Here is a 22257-nt window from a genome sequence, read left to right as displayed (position 1 = left end):
TGAGAGAATGTGTCTTACAGATTACAAAATGGGATTTGGGATCTTCTCACACAAATGGTGCTACGTCAAATACATTCGAGTCAGAGGTTGAAACTTCTTATCAAAATATAGTATTTAGTAACTCATTAATATTTTTACTATCTTTGTTCTTTGGCACTCAGCAAGTTATAGCAGTACATGAGTGACTGACAAGTCAGCTTGGTCCATCTAAGTTACTTTGCTGCTGGTGACTGTGACTAAGCTAAAATACTCATTTTCTTCCTTAAATTTCTGTGTAAGGAATGTGAATTCAGCTCTATTCGGTAACTTCAGCTTTCACAGGTTTTTCTCGGGTTTAATAAATGTACTTGAATGTCAAAATGGCTGAGTCACTACGGTGACAGCCCTCTCTTGCTCTAACAAAGAACTGGAGAGAGTCAGACACGTTCTCTTTCTTTTTCTTCCCTTTACCTTGATGTAGCAGGAAGAGATTACTATGCCCTTGAACCTGAGGCAGGTGGAATCTTTCTGTACAGGGCATCTGTCCATTCAGCCTACGTTTTGCTTAAGGCTTTAAAGAACTTTGAATGGAGTGCAACAGCATTTTGAGTCCATCTTCATTCCTCAACTTTCTTTAAAACCAACTATTTTCCATTTGAAATAAAATATCCAGTGAAGCTGCCACCTCATCGCTTCTGAAATTCTTACTGTATTTTCATCACGAGCCCAGTTACATGGCATCTTCCTAGGCAGGTATTTTAATTCCTTTCGATTTATACTTTCCCAGGTCTTTTTGTGGTTTTGATGTAGTGGTTTTCAACATTCGCCTGCTTTATACTTCTGCTGGAGATGCTGTCTTTTGATTGTCCTTGAGAGGACCTTTTATCATGGGAGAAGTGAAACTTGGCATGACCTCGCCTTATCAGAGTGACTGACCTCTGTGAAGTTTTTCACAAAGAGCATTTGGCATTTACTGTCTTCCTTAGACTTTTTGATTTGCTAGATCAGTAATGCTAGGTTAAAGAAGTTTTGTCTATTGAAAAACAAAAAGCGTCTTCCGATTGGTTTTGTGATTCTCTGAAGGACTTATTTGTTCTTGGGTAAGTGGTACTTTGCTGAAGAGTTTTCTAAGAATATTGCTTCAGTTCTGATTCCAGCAAAGTCTCTGAAGTTGTTCAAATTATGGGAAGTGAAAAGGAAAAAAATTTTGGTATCTGCAAAGGGCATGTGAAACCAATTTATCAGGTATTTAAGTAATTGTCTTGGCTTTGTAGGAGGAAGATGGAGAGTCTTACTAGGAAAATCCCAAGTCTGCTTTCTAAATTTTTATAGGTTTTTGAGATCAGTTATCAACTTAGGAAAAAAGGAATCAAAAAAAACTTCAAGTAGTTGTTTACCTAAGGAACAGTTCTTATACCTGATACTAAAACAGATGCCCCTTCATTATCAAAAAACGTGAAATTCTTGGCTGGCTATCTTTAAGAGGGAAGTAACACTTATTTCACTTGTTCTGATTGTAAACTCCTCAAGATCATATACTGTCTCTTGTATCGTAACAAGCATGGTTTCATTTAGGGCCTCTGAACAACTTCAAAGCCTAGTAAGCACATTTAAGAGTTGTGTTTATTGGTCTCATTTTCCTTTTATTTTAGAACAATTAGTATGTGACTGGATCTTTTAATTTGCAGACTGATTTTTGAGGATTGGTTGTTTGGGTTTTTTTGACATCAGGAAACTAGTACAGAAGATCTTGAAACATGCAGCCATGTTATATCATACAACCTTCAGGCATTCACAGGATTTGTCTGTAGAATATTAGACAAAGATGATTCCTCTTTCCTTTTAAGAGGATGTTAGAATTACTGCCAAGATGGATAAACACTTGGGAGGCTATAAGTAACAAAAAGTCTTCCTATTAGGAACCTGTCTTCACTATGTGTTAGTGGAAGACCGGTTTGGTAGGTAGTTTTCTGTAGGAAAGGCCTATCCTTGACAGACACCTCAGTAAATCCGAAGTAATTTTTGTCACCAAACGTCAGTTGTTTCCATTAAACAATACCTCTGAAAACCAGGTGCTTTTCTTCCTAGGTATGGCATCTGTCTTTACCCATTTGGTGTTGTAAGCATGGTAGACTGTGATACTTTTCCACTTACATAACACGAAAATACATCCTTTTTCTTTTGTCAAAGGAGCAGTTACGAGGAAAAAACATGTGCTTTAAAAAATACCTACTGGTGCTTTGTTTGTTTTTGTTGTGTTTTTTTGTTGTTTGCTATCAATGTTATAGAATGTAGCATATGTAATCACCATTACATGGCAGAACCATCGTTTAAGAGCTTGATCAGACATTTTAATCGTGGATTATGAATTTTCTGGTTTTCTAGTGATCCACATTGTATGTTCTTGGAAGCTTTTTTTTTCCAATATTAATGTGACCTCTTTAAACAAAAACTAAAGAAAAGGTCACTTAAATACATTCACAGTTGTGAATCAAGTTCTTTATCTTCAGGACATTATCCACCAGGAGAAGATAGAAATCTGAAAAGTTTTTGTAGCAATAAAGGGAATTGAGGCACAAAATTAGGGGGACTAAAAATGGGTCAGAATGATCTGAGTCTTTCCAGTTTCTCTGGGCAGGTCTGTCAGGTTTTCAGTGCCATGTTTTCCATACCAAAATAATTTCCCTGTAAGTTTTTTTTTTTTTGAAGTTCTTCCTTGTTTCTAGGTATGTCTCATTCTAAAACACTTCCAGTCATAACTATGGCTTTCTTGCACCATACCATATACCTGCATGTAACTCTGAGTTCTTCTGTTCTTGACTTAGTTAATCTTAGAGATACATAGATGTCACAAGCTGATTATGCTTCTTGGACAGTGTATGTATAATTTGGCAAAGCTATGAAAATGTAATTTTGCACGCATAATCTTAGACTACAAAAAAGCGTTATTTTCTAGTTTTGAGGTGTACAAACTACTTGGTCCAATGTGCAGTTCCTTTTTATTAATAATTTAAAAAAAATAAATCTAATTTATCCTTTCAAAATCTGGAAGGTTTTCTGTAAGAACAGAACTCTGTCGCAGCTTGTGCAGAAAAATTGTATGACATCCTTGCTATCCCTGTTCCTCAAGTTCATCAGGAAAGAATGTTTAGCAGGATTTCAGCTGTTTTCTTAAGGAAGTAAAACATGCTTTTTGTGTTGCCTGCCTACCAGTGTTATTGTCTTCACTGACTTCTGAAATTTTTTGTTAATTTTCAACTACATTTATGAAAATCCTTAGAGATATTACTGTATATAAACTAATGAACATTAGCATCTGAGTGGAGGAAGGAAAAATGCTGAATGTTTACAACAACAGAAAACTAGAGTGAGCTTGACTCTTATTCCTTCTGTTCATTGATCAGTCAAGTTAACTAAACTAATGATACCTGGCTCAGAATAGATTGCTGCATTCTGTTAACTTGCTGGTGATCTGACGGTGAGCTGGACAAGTTGATGTGTAGAGCTAAGACTATTGCTGGCACAGTTTGGCTGTTGAGGTGGGTTTGTTCTAGAAAACGTAGCCTTTTTGTGAGAAGGCGAGAAGAGCTAGAGAGACTACAGGAAACATGCTGATAAACAACCACATGTTCTTAGTTCTGCTACTCACACAGCAGGATTGTAAGGTACAAGGGAGGTTGTGTGTATGTGTGTACGTACATGATCCATGGAGTAGATGCAGCTGCCTTGTGTTGTAAATCCACCATGTGAAAAATAGAAGTTTAAACAGATGTAGGCATTTAGATTTAAAACTTTATTAGGAGTCATGACTATAGCTACTTACAAAACGTCATAGAATAAAAACTTTGTAGGTCGTACAAAGTATATCTGGTGCCATCTGCTGATAATAATTAAGAAATATTCACTGGTGATACTAAGTTCAGAGATCTAATACTTACCTTAAAATGCATTAAATTGCATTTAAAAAATTTGTGACTAATTACAAATTTCCCATGTGTAGTGAAACTTTGCCTCTGTGAGCTTAAAATTACAGGTCTCTGTTTTCATTGCATGCTTGTATAATAATACAAACTTACATCCATTGAATGTAAGTAATTAGACTTTATATAATACACGTCAAGTGTGTGTACCCTATTCTGGTCACTCGGGAGTCTTACATTGGTCAAACATTATATGAAGGTTGCGTGTTCCCTTAAAAAGCCTTTTTTCTTTCAAAAATCTACGGTGTGCAAAAAGAAAATAAGATATGAAACTATATCACTTTTTCTTCTTTCCTTTGAATATCTAGCCTCTCCCTCATTTCTGTTCTATATGGCATTTGGATAGTTGTGGGAAGTTATTTCTAACTTCAAAGTACTCTACGTTACTTTTTCCTCATAATAGAAGAGAGGCTCATTTTCATGTAAGGAAAAAAGAGGAAAGGCAAGCAGTGGAGCAGCCTACCCGGAGAGGTTGTACAGTCTCCAACCATGGAAGTATTCAAGACCTAACTGAATAAAACCCAGAGTTGACCTGATTCGATCTCATGGTTGACCTGCTTTGAGCAGACAGTTTTACTAGAGAGACCTCCCAAGGTCCTTCCAACATGAATTACAATTTAGTGACTTACATAATAGAACAGTCAATACTGGAGATGTGATAGTGACACTATTTGCATTTATGGCAGTTAGACTTAACTGTGGCCTAGCCCTGTGGATCGAATATGCGTTAGCAGCAAGAGCACTTCAGGTGCACCCCCGGAGCACATCTTCCAGATTATATGTTCCAAGATACCCTTTTTATTTTTCCCTAGTACTAGTTTTTCAGAGTAAATTAACTTAAAAATCTGTAGCTGTAGCAGTTGAATATAGAGAAAACTTGCTGTATTTATTCTTCCATAGGGAGCATTTGGAAATTATTAGAAAAAATGTAATATTTTCTTTAGTATTACTTTTAAGAGAAAAAAAAAAAATCCTTTGTTATTCCAACTAGGTCAAAAGATGACTTTGCTCCTAATGGAAAAGTGAGCTTCACCTGCAAGTGTATCCAAGCATGAATTGCTTTTAGACTACTAGCGTGAAGAGTCTAAAATGGAATAGAAAGGCAATAGGAACTTGGCAGTTCTGAACTAGTTTTGTCTTGCAGTTTTATAATAATTTATGCTGGGGATGGTGATTAAGAAGCAGAAAATTATTCCAGGCTGCTGTGTTTGCCAGCTAATGGCAGATGTCCACTATGCTCTATGATCTTTTGCTTTTTAAAGGTACAGATCATACCAGGATGTAAAATAACCATCTTTCCCATTTGTACTGATGATCACCTGTTCTCTAAAAATCTTCAAAGAAGTTTGTGGATGCCTGGGTCATTCCAGACCAGATATCTGGTAGACTATTCAGTGTTGATGACTTGTGTATTTTGTTTTGTATGAGTTTCTTGATTACTGGCTGTCAGATTTTTGTTGCTTGTGTCTGGGTTTGTTTTGTTTTGTTTTTTTTTAAGCTCAGCTATTGATCTGTAGTTTTCATTGTCTAAAGCTACAATTCCTGTCATGCAGACACGTATTTTTTTTGCTAGATAATTCAGGTTTTCAATTCCATCTCTTAACTTTCCTTGTTCTTTTGTTATTTTTGCATATACATTAGTCTTTTTACACCTATTGCCTTACTGCTTCAATATCTTTTGTTGCATTTTTTTTCTTTCCTTGTAAGTGTGTGTCTAGGATGATAAAATTCCAGTTGAACATTTATTGGGTTCATTCTTTAAGATTAGAGAAATACCAATAAACAAAGAATATCTGTGCCTGGGTGTTACATGATGGGGAGAGATCCTTTTCTTCATAGGTATCCTCCATAATCTAGAATTTTACCTTGTGCCTATCCTCCAGAAACTCCTATCAATTTTAGAAATTTTGGTAGAGTGAAACATTGTCAGAAGATAGAGGTTCAACCACAAGCAGGCTTGTTTTGTCATGCCTTGCGTAAGGTCTTTTGAAGCTAAGATGTCTAGCATATAGTCAGTCTTTGAAAATGTTGGGGCTTCACCTTACCTCACAAAGCATTACTGAACAGCTAACCAAAAGGTATTGACAAGAAGCATCTAAACAATCAGCTGCCCTTTCGTATGCTTTAGACAGCAGATTGCATACTTGCATGTTTGTAATTCCTTGACATACTCTGAAAATGAATTCTCAAAATGGAATACGTTTTGAACAAACCTGAAACAAACAAACAAACAAAATCTTATACGCGTTCATCCTAAACTTGAGCAGCATTCTTTGATCTGTCTCAGTGGTCACTCTCTTGCTAATAGACGGATAAAGCTTTGTTGACATAAAATGCTTGAGCAAATATGCTGTGTGATCCTCCCAAAATTAGGAAATTTACACTTTACAGTGATACAGTCTTTTTAGTTTCTCTACTTCCATGAAAACAAAACTCAATTTATCATCTGTCTTACCTGTTTCAGACTAATTTAAGTATCCCAGTAACTGCCATTATGTCCTTTGGCATTTCTCTTAGGCAATCAAGGCAGACCTAAAAGCTAATTCTTCTCTATCACTTCCACACTGAGTTTCTTAATCTCTGTCCCTTCTTGATCAAATCTGTTTCACTCGTTACCTATGAACTTGAGGATGGGCAGTGGTTAAAACATTGAAAAGGACATTTTTATGGGGGGGGTGGGGGTGTGTGTGTAGAGCTGAAAGAAAGAAGGAAGAGTGGGATGGTGAAGTGAGTACTACTGCTGCCACTGTATGGAAGAACTTTGAGTATGGGTAATTTTGATTGTCTTGTGAAATGAGGTATTACAGTCACCAATACAACACAGCTTGCTTTAAGTGAATTTCTTAATTATGTTGTTATTTATGCTAAGTTACATATCCTTACTTTGCTCTTTTTGGTACTTCTATTTATATTAGAATTTTCTTTTCAGTGATTCACAAATGCAGTTTCAGCTATGCTTGTTAATAAGAGGTTTAATTTTTTTCTAGCTGATACATAATATTAAAATAGTCATATGTATCTCATGTTTGATCCTTTTATCTTTGTGTTTTTAAAAGGAAACACTTCTTTCCATGGGACTGTTATATGCACAAACAAAAAAATATCATACATACAGTTTAGAATAGGAAATAAAGCTTTTCTCTCAAATGCTTTCATTGGTAGCATGTTGAAAATGTCCTGAAAATCCTGTAAGATTTTACAATAAAAATTTAGAACTTTATTGTAAAATTCAATTGCTTGTAGTACTACAGGTTGTATGGGACATTTCAAGTAGCATCATAAGTTTTGACATTGCAATCCTGAATCTACAGTGGGGATTATAATCTAATATGTAGGTGAAAAAATTTTTTTTGTTTAAGATCAGCTCCTCAAAAGTCCAACTGTTTTGTGTTATGAAAAGGACTAATTTATAGAACTGCACTTTAATTATTTTTGTTATAGTTGTTCTTTGAAAGTAACTTCATGTATTAATTACAGAATCACAGAATGGTTAGGGTTGGAAGGGACCTCTGGAGATCATCTAGTCCAACCCCCAATTCATAACTTTATTTAACTGTCACTGTTCAAAATTCTTTATTTTCAAAACTGAAAATGAACAGTTTGCAAATGAAAATTCAACTTATTTACCAACAATAAATACAGATTCTGACTCCCATACTTGCATTATTTACCTACCCATGTAGTTAGATTTGCATGCTATGGCAGAAGAATAAGGTAAAAATTACTGGTGTGTGCTAAACATGTTATTCCAAGTGACACCCAGTTGGGAATGCTCATAAGAAAAGCTTACTAGATATCTGAGTTAATGTGTTCATTACATGTATATTTTTTACACACCTTTATTGTGCTCATAGGAAGTATTTACTTAAATAAAAATAATTAAGTTTGTTTTTTTAATACGTCTGTTGCCTGTGTTGTTGTTGTTTTTTATTCCTAGATCTTCCTCAGAACTGTGATCCTAACATTCCCCTAGTTGCTCAGGAATTAATGAAAAAAATGATCCGTCAGTTTGCAATTGAGTACATTTCAAAAAGTAGCAAAATTCAAGAGAACAGAAATGGTTCATCGTTTGAACCAAGTCTGATATGTAAAAGCATCCAAATGAACCAAACGGAAAACTCCCTTCAGGAAGAACAGGATAGCCCTCTAGACCTCACTGTGAATCGAACTCAAGAACAGAATACTCAGCAAGGTAAATTTCTACATCTGCTTATCTTTGTTTTGCTGTCACATATTACTTTATTATGTTTTCTTACCTTTAAAATAAAAAAAAGCGTCTGTGTCAGATATCTATATGTTTTGTCTTTCCAAAGTAGTAATCATTATATAGGAAAAAAATTATCCTGTGTAATTAAAATAAGGTTGAAGGAAAATTGGCATTGCATCAACTTAATACTCACACATTTCCTTTAAAACAACAGTAAAAATAAATAAAGAGAACTGTAAAAAAAAAAACAAAAAAACCCCTAAAACAAACCACCACACACAATCCCACATTCTTTCTAAAAATGTTTTTCATGTTGCATATTAGCAGATGAATATTCTAATTTTGGAGTGCCTGTGTTAAATAAGTGGCATTGGAATTTCTCAGATTTAGAATACTGAATCTAAGTCAGCTCACCTGTGGCTGTCACAGGTAACTGTGGTTCAAGATTTTATTGAAGAAATGGCTGTTAAGAAGCCTTCTGAGAAAAGAGAGAGATACGGGAATTTCAGAGAGCAAAGGTCATTCTGTCTGTGTCAGCTCTTGGATGCTTTGATTCTTTAAATACAGAATGATGTTAGAATGATGGAAAGAGAAGATTAATTTAGGAGGAAATTTCCATACCTCATGTCGTAATTGTCATAGATCAGTGCAGCTTTCTTAATTGAGAGTAACGCTAGACAAAGAAAAAGAAACTGTCTCACTATTGTAATAACTTCTTTGCTTTGAGGAATATTGCTATCTAAAACTGATAATATAATCACAAGAGTGTTTTAGACTTTGAACTTGATTTGGATTAGCAGCAATTTTCAGGAAGGGTTGTGACTATCATATGCAACTGAAAGCAGTGGCAAAAGCAGCTTTTGTCTTTAACAGATACAAGGGTCCATGTTAATCCAGTAATACTGCAGATCAAAGGGGAAAGTTTACCTATATGTCATGTGCCATACTAAAAAAGTCAAGGAATGGGGCAGGGATGGGAAGAAAGTTCTGCTGCTACCCTGAGCTATTTGAAAATCCGTTGATCTTTTGTCAAAAAAAAAAAAACCAAACAACTTTAAAGTATAGAGAGATTGAGGTATTTCAGTATATTTTTTTAATCACTTGAGTTCTTAGAATGAGAGTAAATGGCACGTTTATAGCTGTGTGTCTTCAGCAATACATCTGAGAATAAAATAGTTTACTATGTAAACCTTATGTACTGTGTAAGATACTGTAGGTTCTCAAAACTTACACTGCCATTTTTGCTGGAGCGCTTTGTAGATGTTAAAGGTACTAGTCTTGCTGTGAAGTTTAGAGCTACTGAAGTGAGAGGAAGTATTGAAACAAGACGAAAGATTCCAAGCCATCTTATTTACCAGGGAAGACCAGGGAAGTTGTATGGTGCTTCCTGTTTCCCACGAACGTACCAATTTTGAGGTATCTTAGCTTTCCACTGTAGTGGTAGCTACACAGGCAAATAAGATCAAGATGGAAAAAGTCAGCCTGCTCTATTTATTTGCATCATAATCTAGGTGCAATGATTCATTAAAAGCTCTTTCTATTAGCTGTTGTCAGGGTCTATGTATTATTCTCCCTACTCTTCACTTCTGTCCTTTTCCTGAAGAAAGGTTGGATATATTGAAGTGTTATGTGCTTACAGTAGGGAATTGTGAAATTTCTAAATCAGATAATTTTAAAAAATACATTCTTCTGTGTCTGACAGTCTGGAGACTCATAAAAGCCATACCATAGTTCCCTTCTTAGTAGTGTTTTTTAACTGTTATGCAACTCTCTTTATTATTTGCTATTTATAATTCCTGAAACATTTTCCAAATGAAGAGGCAATAGTAGAGTAGGAAGTTCAAATTTGTACATTGCTCTGATAGATCCTTGAAGTTGAAATTTTTTTAATTCAAATCCTGTGAAGCAGATAATGACCTAAATAAAAATACTTCAGGTTTATTTTCTGTTTAGGCAGGTGCTTTGTATTTACAGTAGTCATCTTTAATGATCTAAATAATAAAACAGGAGGTCTTGTTCCTTTACTACGGCAACGATTCTTGGACTTAACTGGAGAGGAAGGAGTAAGCTTTATTTTTCAGATCACTAAAAGCATTGTGTTGCACTGAGCAGATCCAAGCTAAGTGCTACTTCAATACTGAAAAAAGATTCTTCCACTGAAGGTGTCTGAATGATCTTGTCTTCATTTAAGAAAGCTTCTTACTTTTCTCTGGTATCTGTGGGCCATCTGAAGTACTTGCAAATATTCTGGTCTGACACTTCCAGGCTGGATACCCCTGTGCATTGGGTTTACATGGCAAGGTTTTGGTAGTTGGGGAGGGCTGCAGTGATGGCCGTATATGAGAAGAGGTCAGGGGCTGGCCTATGCCTAGATGCTCCGCAACAGACCCACCTCAGGCCAAAGTGGAGAACATCAGTGAGGTTTGTGGTGCCTCTGTGAAAACATACTTAAGTAAGAGCAAAAATGCTGGACAGGCAGAGGAGTGAGAAACAGCAAAGCAAACAACAAGGTCAGGGAAGGAGTGGGAGGAGACTCTCCAGGCACCAGAGCAGGTATTTCTCTGCAGCGCATGGCGAGGACCATGGTGGAGCAAGTATTCCCCTGCAGCTCCTGGATGAGACCACTCTGGAGCAGATATTCACACTGCAGCCTATGGGAGACCCCACACTGGAGCAGCTGGATATTTCCTGAAAGAACTGTGGCCTGTTGAGAACCCACAATGGAACAGGGGAGAAGTGTAAGGAGGAAGGAGCTGTACAGAGGAACTGTACTGACTGTAAACCCCATCCCTAATCCCACCTGGGGATGGGGGAGAGGTAGAGGAGCTGGGAGTGAAGTTGAGCCTGGGAAAAGGCAGGGAGGTGCTTAATTTCTGTCTCTTTCACATTATCCAATTCTATTTTAATTTGCAATAAATTAATTTTCCCCAAGTCTGTTTTGCCTGTGATAGTAATTGGTAAGTGACCTCCCTGTATTTATCTTGATGACCTTTTTTTACCTAATTTTTCCCCATCCCCTGTTGAGGAAGGAGAGTGAGAGAGGGGCTGGGTGGGAGTCTAGCTACTGGCAAGGTCAACCCATTGCACCCCTGGTACTGAATCATTTAGTAGCAAGTATTTAAGCACTGGCATCCAGGTATGTCCAGCTGGCACCTGACTTGTAGCAGAGTCCCAGATTATGCTCTGCTTTCTTCTATGTGGAAGTGTGGTAACTTAGTGGGGTGCTTTAATTCCTGCGCACCTTGCTGGTAACTAATTAGGCAGTTACTTCACTGTCAGTCATTTAGAAGCAACCGTCTCCTGAAACACCTGTATCTTGCTTGTTTTTCCTAATCCATGTAACTCTAAGACTGTTCAGACCTTGAAAAGGTCACTCTCTATAGTGGGGGAAAAAAAAGTGTGCACTGCATCTAACAAAAATAAGATGGTATTATATATTTTTGCAATGTTGCTTGTCCTCCAAACTAAGCCAATGGAAAAGCAGCATACTTGCAGAATAAAACATTGAGTGAGGAACAGTCTTGGAATATCCTGCAGCAACTTACTGTTGTCTTGTGCCGTCATGATGCTGAGCTTTTTGGGGAGTGTACTCGGCAGCAGCTAACTTTGATGCAGGGGCTTCTTTCCCTTGTTTCATTGATCCATCATAGACTGAAAGGTAGCTGGGAATTTGTGACATTTTGCTGTGTGAAATTTCTACAGCTGTCCTGTAGTTTTGTCACTGCTGTTAACTGTTACTGAAGTTGTGTATGCCCCATACCTAGAACTGTTCAAGGCCAGGTTGGATGGAGCTTTGAGCAACCGGGTCTAGTGGAAGGTGTCCCTGCCCATGGCAGCGGGGTTGGAACTAGATGATCTTTAAGGTCTCTTCCAACCTAACTCATTCGATGATTCTATGAAGTAGGAAAAATAGGGATAATCCAAGTCAAATACTCTGTTTAAAGGATTTAAAATAGCATTTTAGTATCCAGTTTAACAACATAAATATGATCTCAGCAAAATTTGTAGCAAAATAAAGATTTCTGAATAATGTACCAGAATTTGGAAACAATTCTTAATTTTTGAAAAGTGGTTTCATATCTCTTGAAAATCCATACTGAAGTTAGTATAGCAACTGCAGTCACAGCACGTGTGGCCTCTTGGTTGCTATGTTCAGGTTATTGAAAGAATTCCAAATGCTTATCTGAAAATAACCTTTTATTTTCTTAATGTACTGTTCTTACCATCTGTATTGTAAACTATGTTTTTTGAAGGTACACATGGTATGTTCCCAAAGGTAAATTGTATGAGCTTATAAATATATTCAAGAAACGGTTTGTTTGATACTTCTGTATGAAAAGGTTGCCCTAAAAATGTTCATTTTGGAGGGGGGTAGGTATTTATTTCTTCCTTGGCTGCTATGGTGGCTAACAGCCGAGCTCCTTGTCAGATGCTCTCTTGCTTGCTTCCCCCTCAGTGGCATGGGGAGAAAATGGGAAGAACAGGAAAGAGAGCTCCTGAGCTGAGATAAGAACGCAGTTGTTGCTTACCACTTGCCATCATGGGCAAAACAGGCTCTGCTTGGGGAAACTTAAACTATTGCCTATTAAAATTTTAATTATTTCAGGAAGTGCAGAAACACAAAAGACACATTAGAACACCACTTTTCCTACGCTCCTTTCCCAGGCTGAGCTTCACTCCATATTCCCTTGTGACCACCACCCCCCCTGTGCTCCAAGGGGAATGGGCGTGGGGTGTCCACAGTCTGCACCTAATGGTTTCTCTCTGCCATTGGGCTTCCTTCTGCTGTTTTTCATTCCTTTCTTTTTCCCCTTTTTCTCTCTCCATCCAGCACTTTTTGCCCTCTCTTAAATGGGTTCCCAAATGGCTGCTGGGCTCAGCTCTGCCCTGCAGTGGGTCTGTTGGAACTGGCTAGAAACATCTGGCCTCTCATCACAGATGCTGCTGAGACCCTGCCATGGATACCCAACATACAGAATCAGAGAATAGTTTGGGTTGGAAGGGACCTTTAAAGGTCACCTAGTCCAACCCCCCTGCAATAAACAGAGACATCTTCAACTAGATCAGGTTGCTCAGAGCCCTGTCCAACTGGAACTTGGATGTTTCCAGGGATGGGGCATCTACCACCTCTCTGGGCAGCCTGTGCCACTGTTTCACCACCCTCAGCATAAAAAAATTTCTTCCTTGCATCTAGTCAAATCTTCCCTCTTTTAGTTTAAAGCCATTAGCCTTTATCCTATTGCTACAGGCCCTTCTAAAAAGTTTGTCCTTATATTTCTTATAAGCCCCCTTTAAGTACTGAAAGGCCACAATAAGGTCTCCCCACAGCCGCCTTTTCTTCAGGCTGAACAAACCCAACTCTCTCAGCCTCTCCTCAAAGGACCGGTGCTCCAGCTCTGATCATTTTTGTGGCCCTCTTCTGGACCCCCTCCAACAGGTCCATGTCTTTCCTGTGCTGAGGGCTCCAGAGCTGGATGCAGTACTCCAGGTGGGGTCTCACCAGAGTGGAGTAGAGGGGCAGAATCGCCTCCCTTGACCTGCTGGCCATGCTTCTTTTGATGTAGATCAGGATATGGTTGGTCTTCTGGGCTGTGAGTGAACATTGTTGGCTCATGTTGAGCTTTTCACCTACCAGCACCCCCAAGTCCTTCTTGGTAGGGCTGCTCTTGATTCTTTCATCCCCCAGACTGTATTGGTACCAGGGCTTGCCCCGACCCAGGTGCAGGACCCTGCATTTGGCATTGTTGAACCTCAAGGTTCACAAAGGCCCAATTCTTGAGCTTTTCCAGGTCCCTCTAGATGGCATCCTGTCCCTCAGCCATGTCAACTGCACCACTCAGCTTGGTGTTGTCTACAAAGCTGTTGAGGGTGCGCTTGATCCCACTGTCAATGTCACTGATGAAGATATTGAACAGTACTGGCCCCAGTACGGACCCCTGAGGGACACCACTTGTCACTAATCTCCATCTGGACATCGAACTGTTGATCACCACCCTGTGGATGTGACCACCCAACCAATTCCTCATCCACCAAACAGTCTACCCATCAAGTCCATATCTCTCCAAGTTAGAGAGCAGGATGCGGGGTACCATGTCAGTGGCCTTACAGAAGTCCAGATAGTATATATAGCTATATACTTCTCATCTGTCAGTTTTTCATTTTACAAAATAGCGCATCAGGTCAGCAAAAAGGGGCTAGTCGAAGCAGTAGTTAAAAATTAATAAAAGGCTTTGGCATTCTTACTGACAGTTCTCTGAAAAGATTGTTTCTGTGTGCAGCGACAGAAAATAGCTAGCAAAAGGCAAGGCATCATCAGGAAGTATATTGAAGATGAGACAGAGTCATATTTTTGCTATGAAAAATCTTGTTGATGTTTGCCACGCTATTATGGATAAGGTAAAGGGAGAGTTGTTATTTACAAAATCTTACGATGTTAGAACTCACTGAAACTGTTAGGGCTCACTGAAACTTCTTGGAAGGGGAAAAACAGATAAGGGGCAGGTTTTGCACAGCAGCTTATGAACATCAGGAGCTGCTGTGACAGGCGGTTGTGGAGATGGACTGTGTCACTGGGTTCAAAAAAGGTCTTAGACAACTTTGCGGCGAACAGAACTAAGGCCAGAAACTGAAGCTAGAGTAGGCATGGATCTATCTCTGAGATCCCTAATCCAATGGTAGCAGCTACTAGGAGTGCAGGAGAGGAATGAGTTGCCAGTAGTGGCCAGGCTGACGTGCTCTCCTACACTAGCAGTGGAGTTTTTCCCATGCCTGGAGACTGTGGACTGGGTAGAGTAGGTTGTCTGACCTAGTAAGGCAGTTCATAATAGCTAGTGAGAGGTTTCCTGAAACCCAGAAAAAAACAGAGAACTTTGCTAGAGTCAGTACAGAAATACCCACTGTAGGAACTCAAGGGTGACCCGTACAGTTACTGTTGCTTTGTCTTCTGCCTCTGTTTCTCTAACATCTCTGGTTTCAAGTGATTGTGGTCCTGATTATTTTGAAGATGACCTTTGATCGCACTTAGTTGTATCTTGGTGTTGCTGCACCTGATGATCTGATGCTGAGAAACAAAGGCCAGAGGTTGAGCCTTTTCTTGGAAGAAGAAAATTTATTTTGCACAGAAATAACTTCATTAGAAGGCCACGAGCAGCAGACTTAATACAGAAAAAACAATATTAGAAGTTTTATCCAGTGTTGCATAGTGTTATCATCTTAGTCACAGCTTCAGCTGAATAGGGGAAGTAATTCCGTGTCTTTTATTATTATTCCACTTTATGGAGTGGTTTTTCTGTTCCTGATGTCACTCAGTTCCTGATACCTGTTTTGAGTGATATGACAGAAATAATAGAAAGTTCCGGCTTGGTTTACCGAAACCTATTTCTACCCTGCAAGTAACAGTTTTTCAAGTTTCATTGTCAACCTGTAGGATGCCTCTTTGCAAACTTTTTGGTCTTGAATGTGATGAAGCAAAGTGAACATCTCTACTGTGTATACATACACACGTTCATTTCATTAGGTAGCATTTCATTATGTCTTCAAGCTTTATAGCAAATGCTCTCACTTTCCCACTGCTCCTTCGTTACAATAGTAATAACTGATGTTACTACAAAGCAGGAAGATCTACCAAACCCAGGAGCTACTGTGTATTTTTAATAAATCTTTTTAATTTATCAGCCTTTTCTGCATCAGTTTTGAGGGGTTTGTGTTGTGTTGTTTGTTGCTTTTGGTTTTGGTTTTGTTTTTTTTTTCATTTTATTTTGTTTTGTTTTAATTCGAGTGAAATCACTGAATAAAAGCCTGGTGTGTGGTGACTTTATCTGGTATTTTGTATGTGTATCAAATTTCTTGCATGGTTTTCTTTCGCTCTTTTTACTGAGGATCATCTTCCTATAAAGCATTGTCTTCAGGGAGGTGTCACATTCTTATTGAATGAATACATTTGCTGTTGGAGCAACCAACCGTCTTGAACCTGAAATGACTCTTCCATTCTGCTTACCCTTCAGAGGCCCAAAATGTATCTTTTTTTTTTTTTTTTTTTTTTTTTAGGAGCCTGTGTTCTTTTTAGTAATTGTTCCAACTTATCAGTGGCCTTGTATCGTCATAGCCAATTCTGAAAATTTGGAAATGAAAATTATTTTGGTTAGAGTCTATTACAGAATCTTGTAAGAGTCTCTGCATTTTGTTTGTTTGAGTGTTTTTTTTTTCCTAAAAATCTAGTTAGCGTCGTAGTTTTTTGTAGATTGAATGTAGAGAGATGATTAGCTCTTCATAGCTTGATGAGTTGTGAACTTTGAAGTGTTTTGTGACTCCAGTGACTTTGTCCAGTGATCTCTTCTAAACTTTTTTTATCATAGTGCCTATGAATATCAACTGAAGATGGAGAAACTATGGTGAAAGGGAACACACAAACACTTAAAGGGAGAGATGTACTTTGTATGACAGATAGAACACAACAGACAACATCTGCCTGTTGTGCAGGACTCGGGGACATTGCAAGCTTAGGTATTCAGGTTACTTTACAGCTGGGTAGGCCAAATAGTCTCTGTAGAGTATTTCTGTAGTGTTTTTAATTGGCTTTTACTCCTGGAATATCACTGAATCAGAAAGGTTGATTAGCATTAACTAGTCCTCCCTTTAACTTTCTTAGAGTTAAGGAAGACTTTTAAAGGAACGTATTCAGGAGAAAAGGAGCATCTTTGACAAGTGGCATATTCATAAATACATTTTCCCCTTACGCTGACTTATGATGCTACTTTTTTCTCTTTACCCTTCTTCAAATAATACAGAATAGTTGGGGGAAAACAGTCAAAACTTGTTAAAAACAGTCCAAAACAAATAGCTGGATTTGATTATCACACAAAATTCTATTTCTTTGCAGTATTGGTATAAAGGAGAGTTGCCCTAACAATTTTTCTGACTTCTTATTTAAGTATTGGCATTTGGACTATTCAGCCAATGCTTTCTGTCTCTCTAGGAAAATATATACATTTGATTGATGTTTTAGAAATAACATGCAGTAAGATAAAAATGACACTAATGTAAAAAGGGTTTGCATAAGGTTGCTTGTAGAGTTGAATGTTGATCTACATGTTGAAACTCAAAATTGGATTTGCAGAGCTCAGGCACACAAAACAGTCCAAGTTTGAAACAGAGAACCAAGGAAGAAAGGTATGAAATCAAATATATTTAGGGGATTTATCTATAATTTAAATGTGATTTAAAAAAAAAAAAAAACCAAACCCAGAAAAAAACCCCAAAACCTTAAACTAGAAGGAGTATTTCAGGTGCTAATTATTTACTTTAATTTTCAACGTTCTTAAATACTGATTTTAAAAAGAAATATGGTTTTCTATTTCAATACTTCATAGATTTTAACAGCCAACTATAAATCTTGAATTTAATATTTGCCAGTGACTTAAAAAAGCTGACTCCCACCCAAGTTTAGGTCTTTCCATTTCTCTAGTTTTGTGATTACATGTGGGGGTGGCCAGGGGAATATATTAGAGCCTTTAATCACATAGGTCTCATATGCTTAAAACTCTATATTGAGCTTGAGCTGTCTTCCCAGCGACTGGGGTACTACTTTTTCATCCAGTAACCTGGTCTGGTCTCACAGCTGACCCTGCTCTGACTGGGAAGTTGGTCTAGAGACCTCCTGAGATCCCTGGTAGCCCGAATTATCCTTTAAGCCTATGATTTAGTTATGTCAATTTTACCTTCAGTATCAGGCTCATTTGTTTACAGTATGGAAATATTATTATCTTAATGATAATAATATGAAGTGCATTGCTTGGGTTGCCTTGAAAGTAAACAGTGCAATATATATGCATACGTGATTTTTGGGAAAGCAGTCACATGTTTCTGTTTAAGACAGACTCTTCTTTTAAATTTTATTATTTCTGAATGGGTTTATTTTATATTTTTTCAAATTTGAAAAAGTTTTGTTACAAATCAAATATATAAAACCATTTTCTGAAGGCAATTATATATTATATATTATATATTATATATTATATAAAACAATTTGCTGACATTGTTAAAGAAATAAGATGTCAGAAATTTTACAAGATAAAGTAACTGCTTAAAAACTGTGCCACAGGTACAAACATTTGCTAACAAAATTTCTGCGATTGTCTTTAAACAACTGCTATCATCACTACTCGTTCTTTGCAGGGGATGGAGTGCTAGATCTCTCTACAAAGAAAAGCGCAAGGTTGGACGAACCAAAATATGATCCATTGTGTTCTGAAAACTCAGTGTCTGGGTAAGCAACATTTAGGACTCTCTTCAGCTTATGTAAAAGACAATCCAGGTTTCTCTTCTCTGAAGTCAGGTTTTATGTTCATAACCTGTTTGTATATACTGACACACACATGTGGTTCCTATTTTGCTTTTGAAAGAATTTTTGTCACTCATAAGTGTGTGTCTATGTATATATCATATGTTTCATTTGTCTTTTTCCTTTTTTTCTGTTTTAAAGAAAAGTTATCAGAACAATCACCAAACTTTAGTTCATGTTACTAAAAATGAACTGAAAATTGATTACATAACGCATTAAAAGTAATAGGGTAGTAGAAGAAAATGCAAATATATTCTTTCAGAGCTTATTTAGGAAACTTCAATTTTGGACAAAAATGTTAATATTTAGATTTAAAATATTCTTCAACTAACATGAACAAGTTAAATGACTATTATCTTCTAATTTTCTTTAATATGAGAGAGCGAGCAAACGCGCGTGAGAGAGAGCTCTTAATCATCACTCTTATACTTACATCATGGTTCTGACTATGGTGTGTGGTGGCAAATGGTTAAATTTCTTTATTCAGCATGAAAAGCATTACTGTATCTGCTGAAAGCTACCACCAAACTAGTGAAACGCATTGTTTTGTTGGATTTTGTTATGATCCTGGCATCCTCCCATCCACTAGCCATAGCAGGACCCTTTTTTGTCACCTGTACGTCTTACCGAATAACTTGCTACAAATAGGACTATAATAGCAGTATTTGTTGAATGATGTAAAGTTGTATTTCATTAATTTGCTGATATGAAGAAGTTTTAAAATGAATATGACTTTGTAAGTAGAGAGCTGTGAATAGTGGCTAGAAGTTTTTAAAATTGTGTTTTATTTTGCCAAAATGGACTTGATTGTTAACTACAGCACTTTATCTTATTGTTGTAGTAAGCCTAGTTTTGTGTAAGTCTGGGATGTTTGTGTGTAGTTATGTACTTATTGCTGCAAATTTTCTATGAGGGGGTTGACTCTTTTATTACTTGTTTAGCGGTAACGTCACGTTTCTACTAACAAAAACTCCTTCAGGATTTGGGTATTTAACGGAACGTTAATTGTATAATTAAAATTATAACAGTGTTGCTCTGCAAGCATGTGAACAAGGGAATATAGCAAGCACATGAGAATATTATGAAATACTGAGCTAGGATTTAAAGTTCTTGGAAGGGCTGCTGTAGAAGCCACCGTATGATTTTTGACGCACTGTCCTACCAGAACTGTAACATTTTGCTAGGATAATCATTTAACTACCACATCTCAAAGGCTTAAAAGTATCAGAAGCAGTGATGTTACCGAAGCAAGGAGTATAATAAAGGAGTGGACCCTTCCCTTCCATAGCTGTGTGAGAGTCTCTCATACATCAGTTTACCATCGTTTCATTCCATCCATCCAGGAGACTACACAGACACAGAGAGGACTATGTGGAAAGAAGTGCTGAGTTTGCAGATGGTTTGCTCTCAAAAGCTTTGAAAGACATTCAGTCTGGAGCACTGGACATAAATAAAGCAGGCATACTTTATGGCATACCTCAAAAAACTTTACTTCTCCACTTAGAAGCCTTACCAGCAGGAAAGCCTGCACCTTTTAAAAACAAAACTCGAGATTTCAATGATAGTTATTCATTTAAAGACAGTAAAGAAACTTGTGCAGTCCTACAAAAAGTAGCCTTGTGGGCAAGAGCTCAAGCAGAGCGCACAGAAAAAAGTAAACTCAGTCTACTTGAAACCTCAGAATTAAAATTCCCAACAGCTTCCAGTTACCTCCACCAGTTAACTCTACAGAGAATGGTCACTCAATTTAAAGAAAAAAGTGAAAATCTACAATATGAAACTTCAAGTCCTACTGTACAATTAAAAATTCCTCAGCTAAGAATAAGTTCTGTGTCCAAACCACAGTCTGATACTGCTGGTCTTCTGGATGTTATGTACCACGTTTCTAAAACCTCCTCAGTCTTAGAAGGATCAGCTCTTCAAAAATTGAAAAATATACTCCCCAAACAGAACAAAATTGAATGTTCTGGACCTGTAACTCACTCAAGTGTTGACTCCTACTTTCTGCATGGGGACCTCTCTCCTTTGTGTCTTAATGCTAAGAATGGGACAGTAGATGGAACCTCAGAAAATACAGAAGATAGTTTGGATCGTAAAGATAATAAGCAACCAAGAAAAAAACGTGGCCGCTATCGGCAGTACGATCATGAGATAATGGAAGAAGCAATTGCAATGGTAATGAGTGGGAAAATGAGTGTTTCCAAAGCACAAGGAATTTATGGGGTACCTCACAGCACTTTAGAATATAAAGTAAAAGAAAGATCTGGAACATTGAAGACTCCGCCGAAGAAGAAACTCCGATTACCAGATACTGGCTTATTTAATATGACAGATTCAGGGACTGGCAGCTGCAAAAATAGTAGCAAGCCTGTGTAGAATAATTGTTAGCGAATTGTTTTGTGTGTGTGTATGTATGTCTGTATACACACACTGTGTGAGAAATACATATGCTCACTCTGACAGAAGACGTGAAATTATACAGTTCAGAAACCACATACATGCCTTTTGAAAAATAGTTTTATTCAGGGTTTTCACTGTGGACAGAATTATAGAGTTGCTCACTTAATTCTGATAGTGTGTATTTAATATAATCCTTGTATAAATAGGTGAAAAGATTCAGGTTTTATTTAGTAGTCAATAGCATAAAGATGTTTTGGGAAAACAAGTATTTGTCATGTGAAGCATAATTTTTAATTGGTGAAGAACCACTCTACCCATTCAATAATCCATCTTATTACGGAAATACACGACCAAGGCTTAGCAGACTTTTATACTTCACAGAATACTTGCAATAAATTGTAAGTAACTCAGATTATACAAATCAAGGGATTTTTTGAAAAGCTAGTTCCTTACAAGGAAGTGGATTTGTGAAGTATTAGTAGGATATAGTACATTCTGTGAAAGAAAAAAGTTCATCGTTACTTAAATATCCAATACAAGTAAGAAAAACATTTCATTACTAAAAATGTGTGTTTAGCAGGCATAAACTGCATTTTTATCATTTTAAGAAAATTTTGTTGTTGGTTTAGGAAGAAATTGGTGTTTACAAAGTGTACACTTATGAAACCTGAGAAATTGCTGTAGTTATAGAATTATTAAATATGAAATAAGATGGAATACTAAGAGCATAAAATAATTTAAACTTAATTTTCCTTTTTAGTTTGACAACTAAGGTAACTTGTAAGGTTTAAAAAGAAAGTTGGAATGCAACTTAGAGCATGTTCATAATGTGCACAGAATGAGCTTGAGAATGGTTTGGGTTTGTTTGGTTTTTTGTTTAAACGTGCTGGTTAGTTGATGTTATGACTACTTAAAGTTTATTTAAGGATTGTGTCACACTCCTATTGAAGAACCTCACTGTAACTGTAATGTATTTGCTGCTGTGACATTTCAAAACATTTTCAGTTTATCAAAATGAACACCAAGTTACATTATCACTTTGCTAATAACCAAATTTGCAGTTCAGGGTCTTGATAGAAATACAAATATTAAACAGTGAAGCTGTTTTGAACTTTCAATAATATAAATTCTTTATAAATTTGGTAGTTAGAAGTTAGGCAGTTCACTTTAAATACGTAACTTTTAATAGAATTTAAGGGAGACCAATTACCTTCTTATTGCAGTTTTTACATGATTTTAAAGTATTCGTATTGGACTTTATATCATACTTAATTTTTTTGTGTGATATCACAAAGTATATGTCTACATATGAAGAATGGGGGCTTGCTTCATACATTCAATACTGAACATCA

The 22257-nt window shown here is 37.1% G+C and overlaps 1 protein-coding gene across 2 annotated transcripts in view; it reads left to right on the top strand.

Annotated features, from left to right (window-relative positions):
- The window catches only part of LCORL (ligand dependent nuclear receptor corepressor-like), a 43263-nt gene extending 21234 nt beyond the window's left edge, over positions 1–22029 (top strand). For both annotated transcript variants that reach the window (XM_009887636.1, XM_009887635.1), the window contains 3 exons: positions 7897–8151; positions 18340–18430; positions 19849–22029. In XM_009887636.1, the coding sequence (XP_009885938.1) occupies positions 7897–8151; positions 18340–18430; positions 19849–20881 (1379 nt within the window). In that variant the 3' untranslated portion in view covers positions 20882–22029. The remainder of the gene's footprint in view (positions 1–7896; positions 8152–18339; positions 18431–19848) is intronic.
- The last annotated feature ends 228 nt before the right edge of the window (positions 22030–22257 follow it).

The sequence above is a fragment of the Charadrius vociferus genome, unplaced genomic scaffold, assembly GCF_000708025.1.
Source record: "Charadrius vociferus isolate BGI_N301 unplaced genomic scaffold, ASM70802v2 scaffold306, whole genome shotgun sequence".
In the NCBI taxonomy this organism is placed as follows: Eukaryota; Metazoa; Chordata; class Aves; order Charadriiformes; family Charadriidae; genus Charadrius; species Charadrius vociferus.
This window is presented reverse-complemented; position numbering and strand designations above follow the sequence as displayed.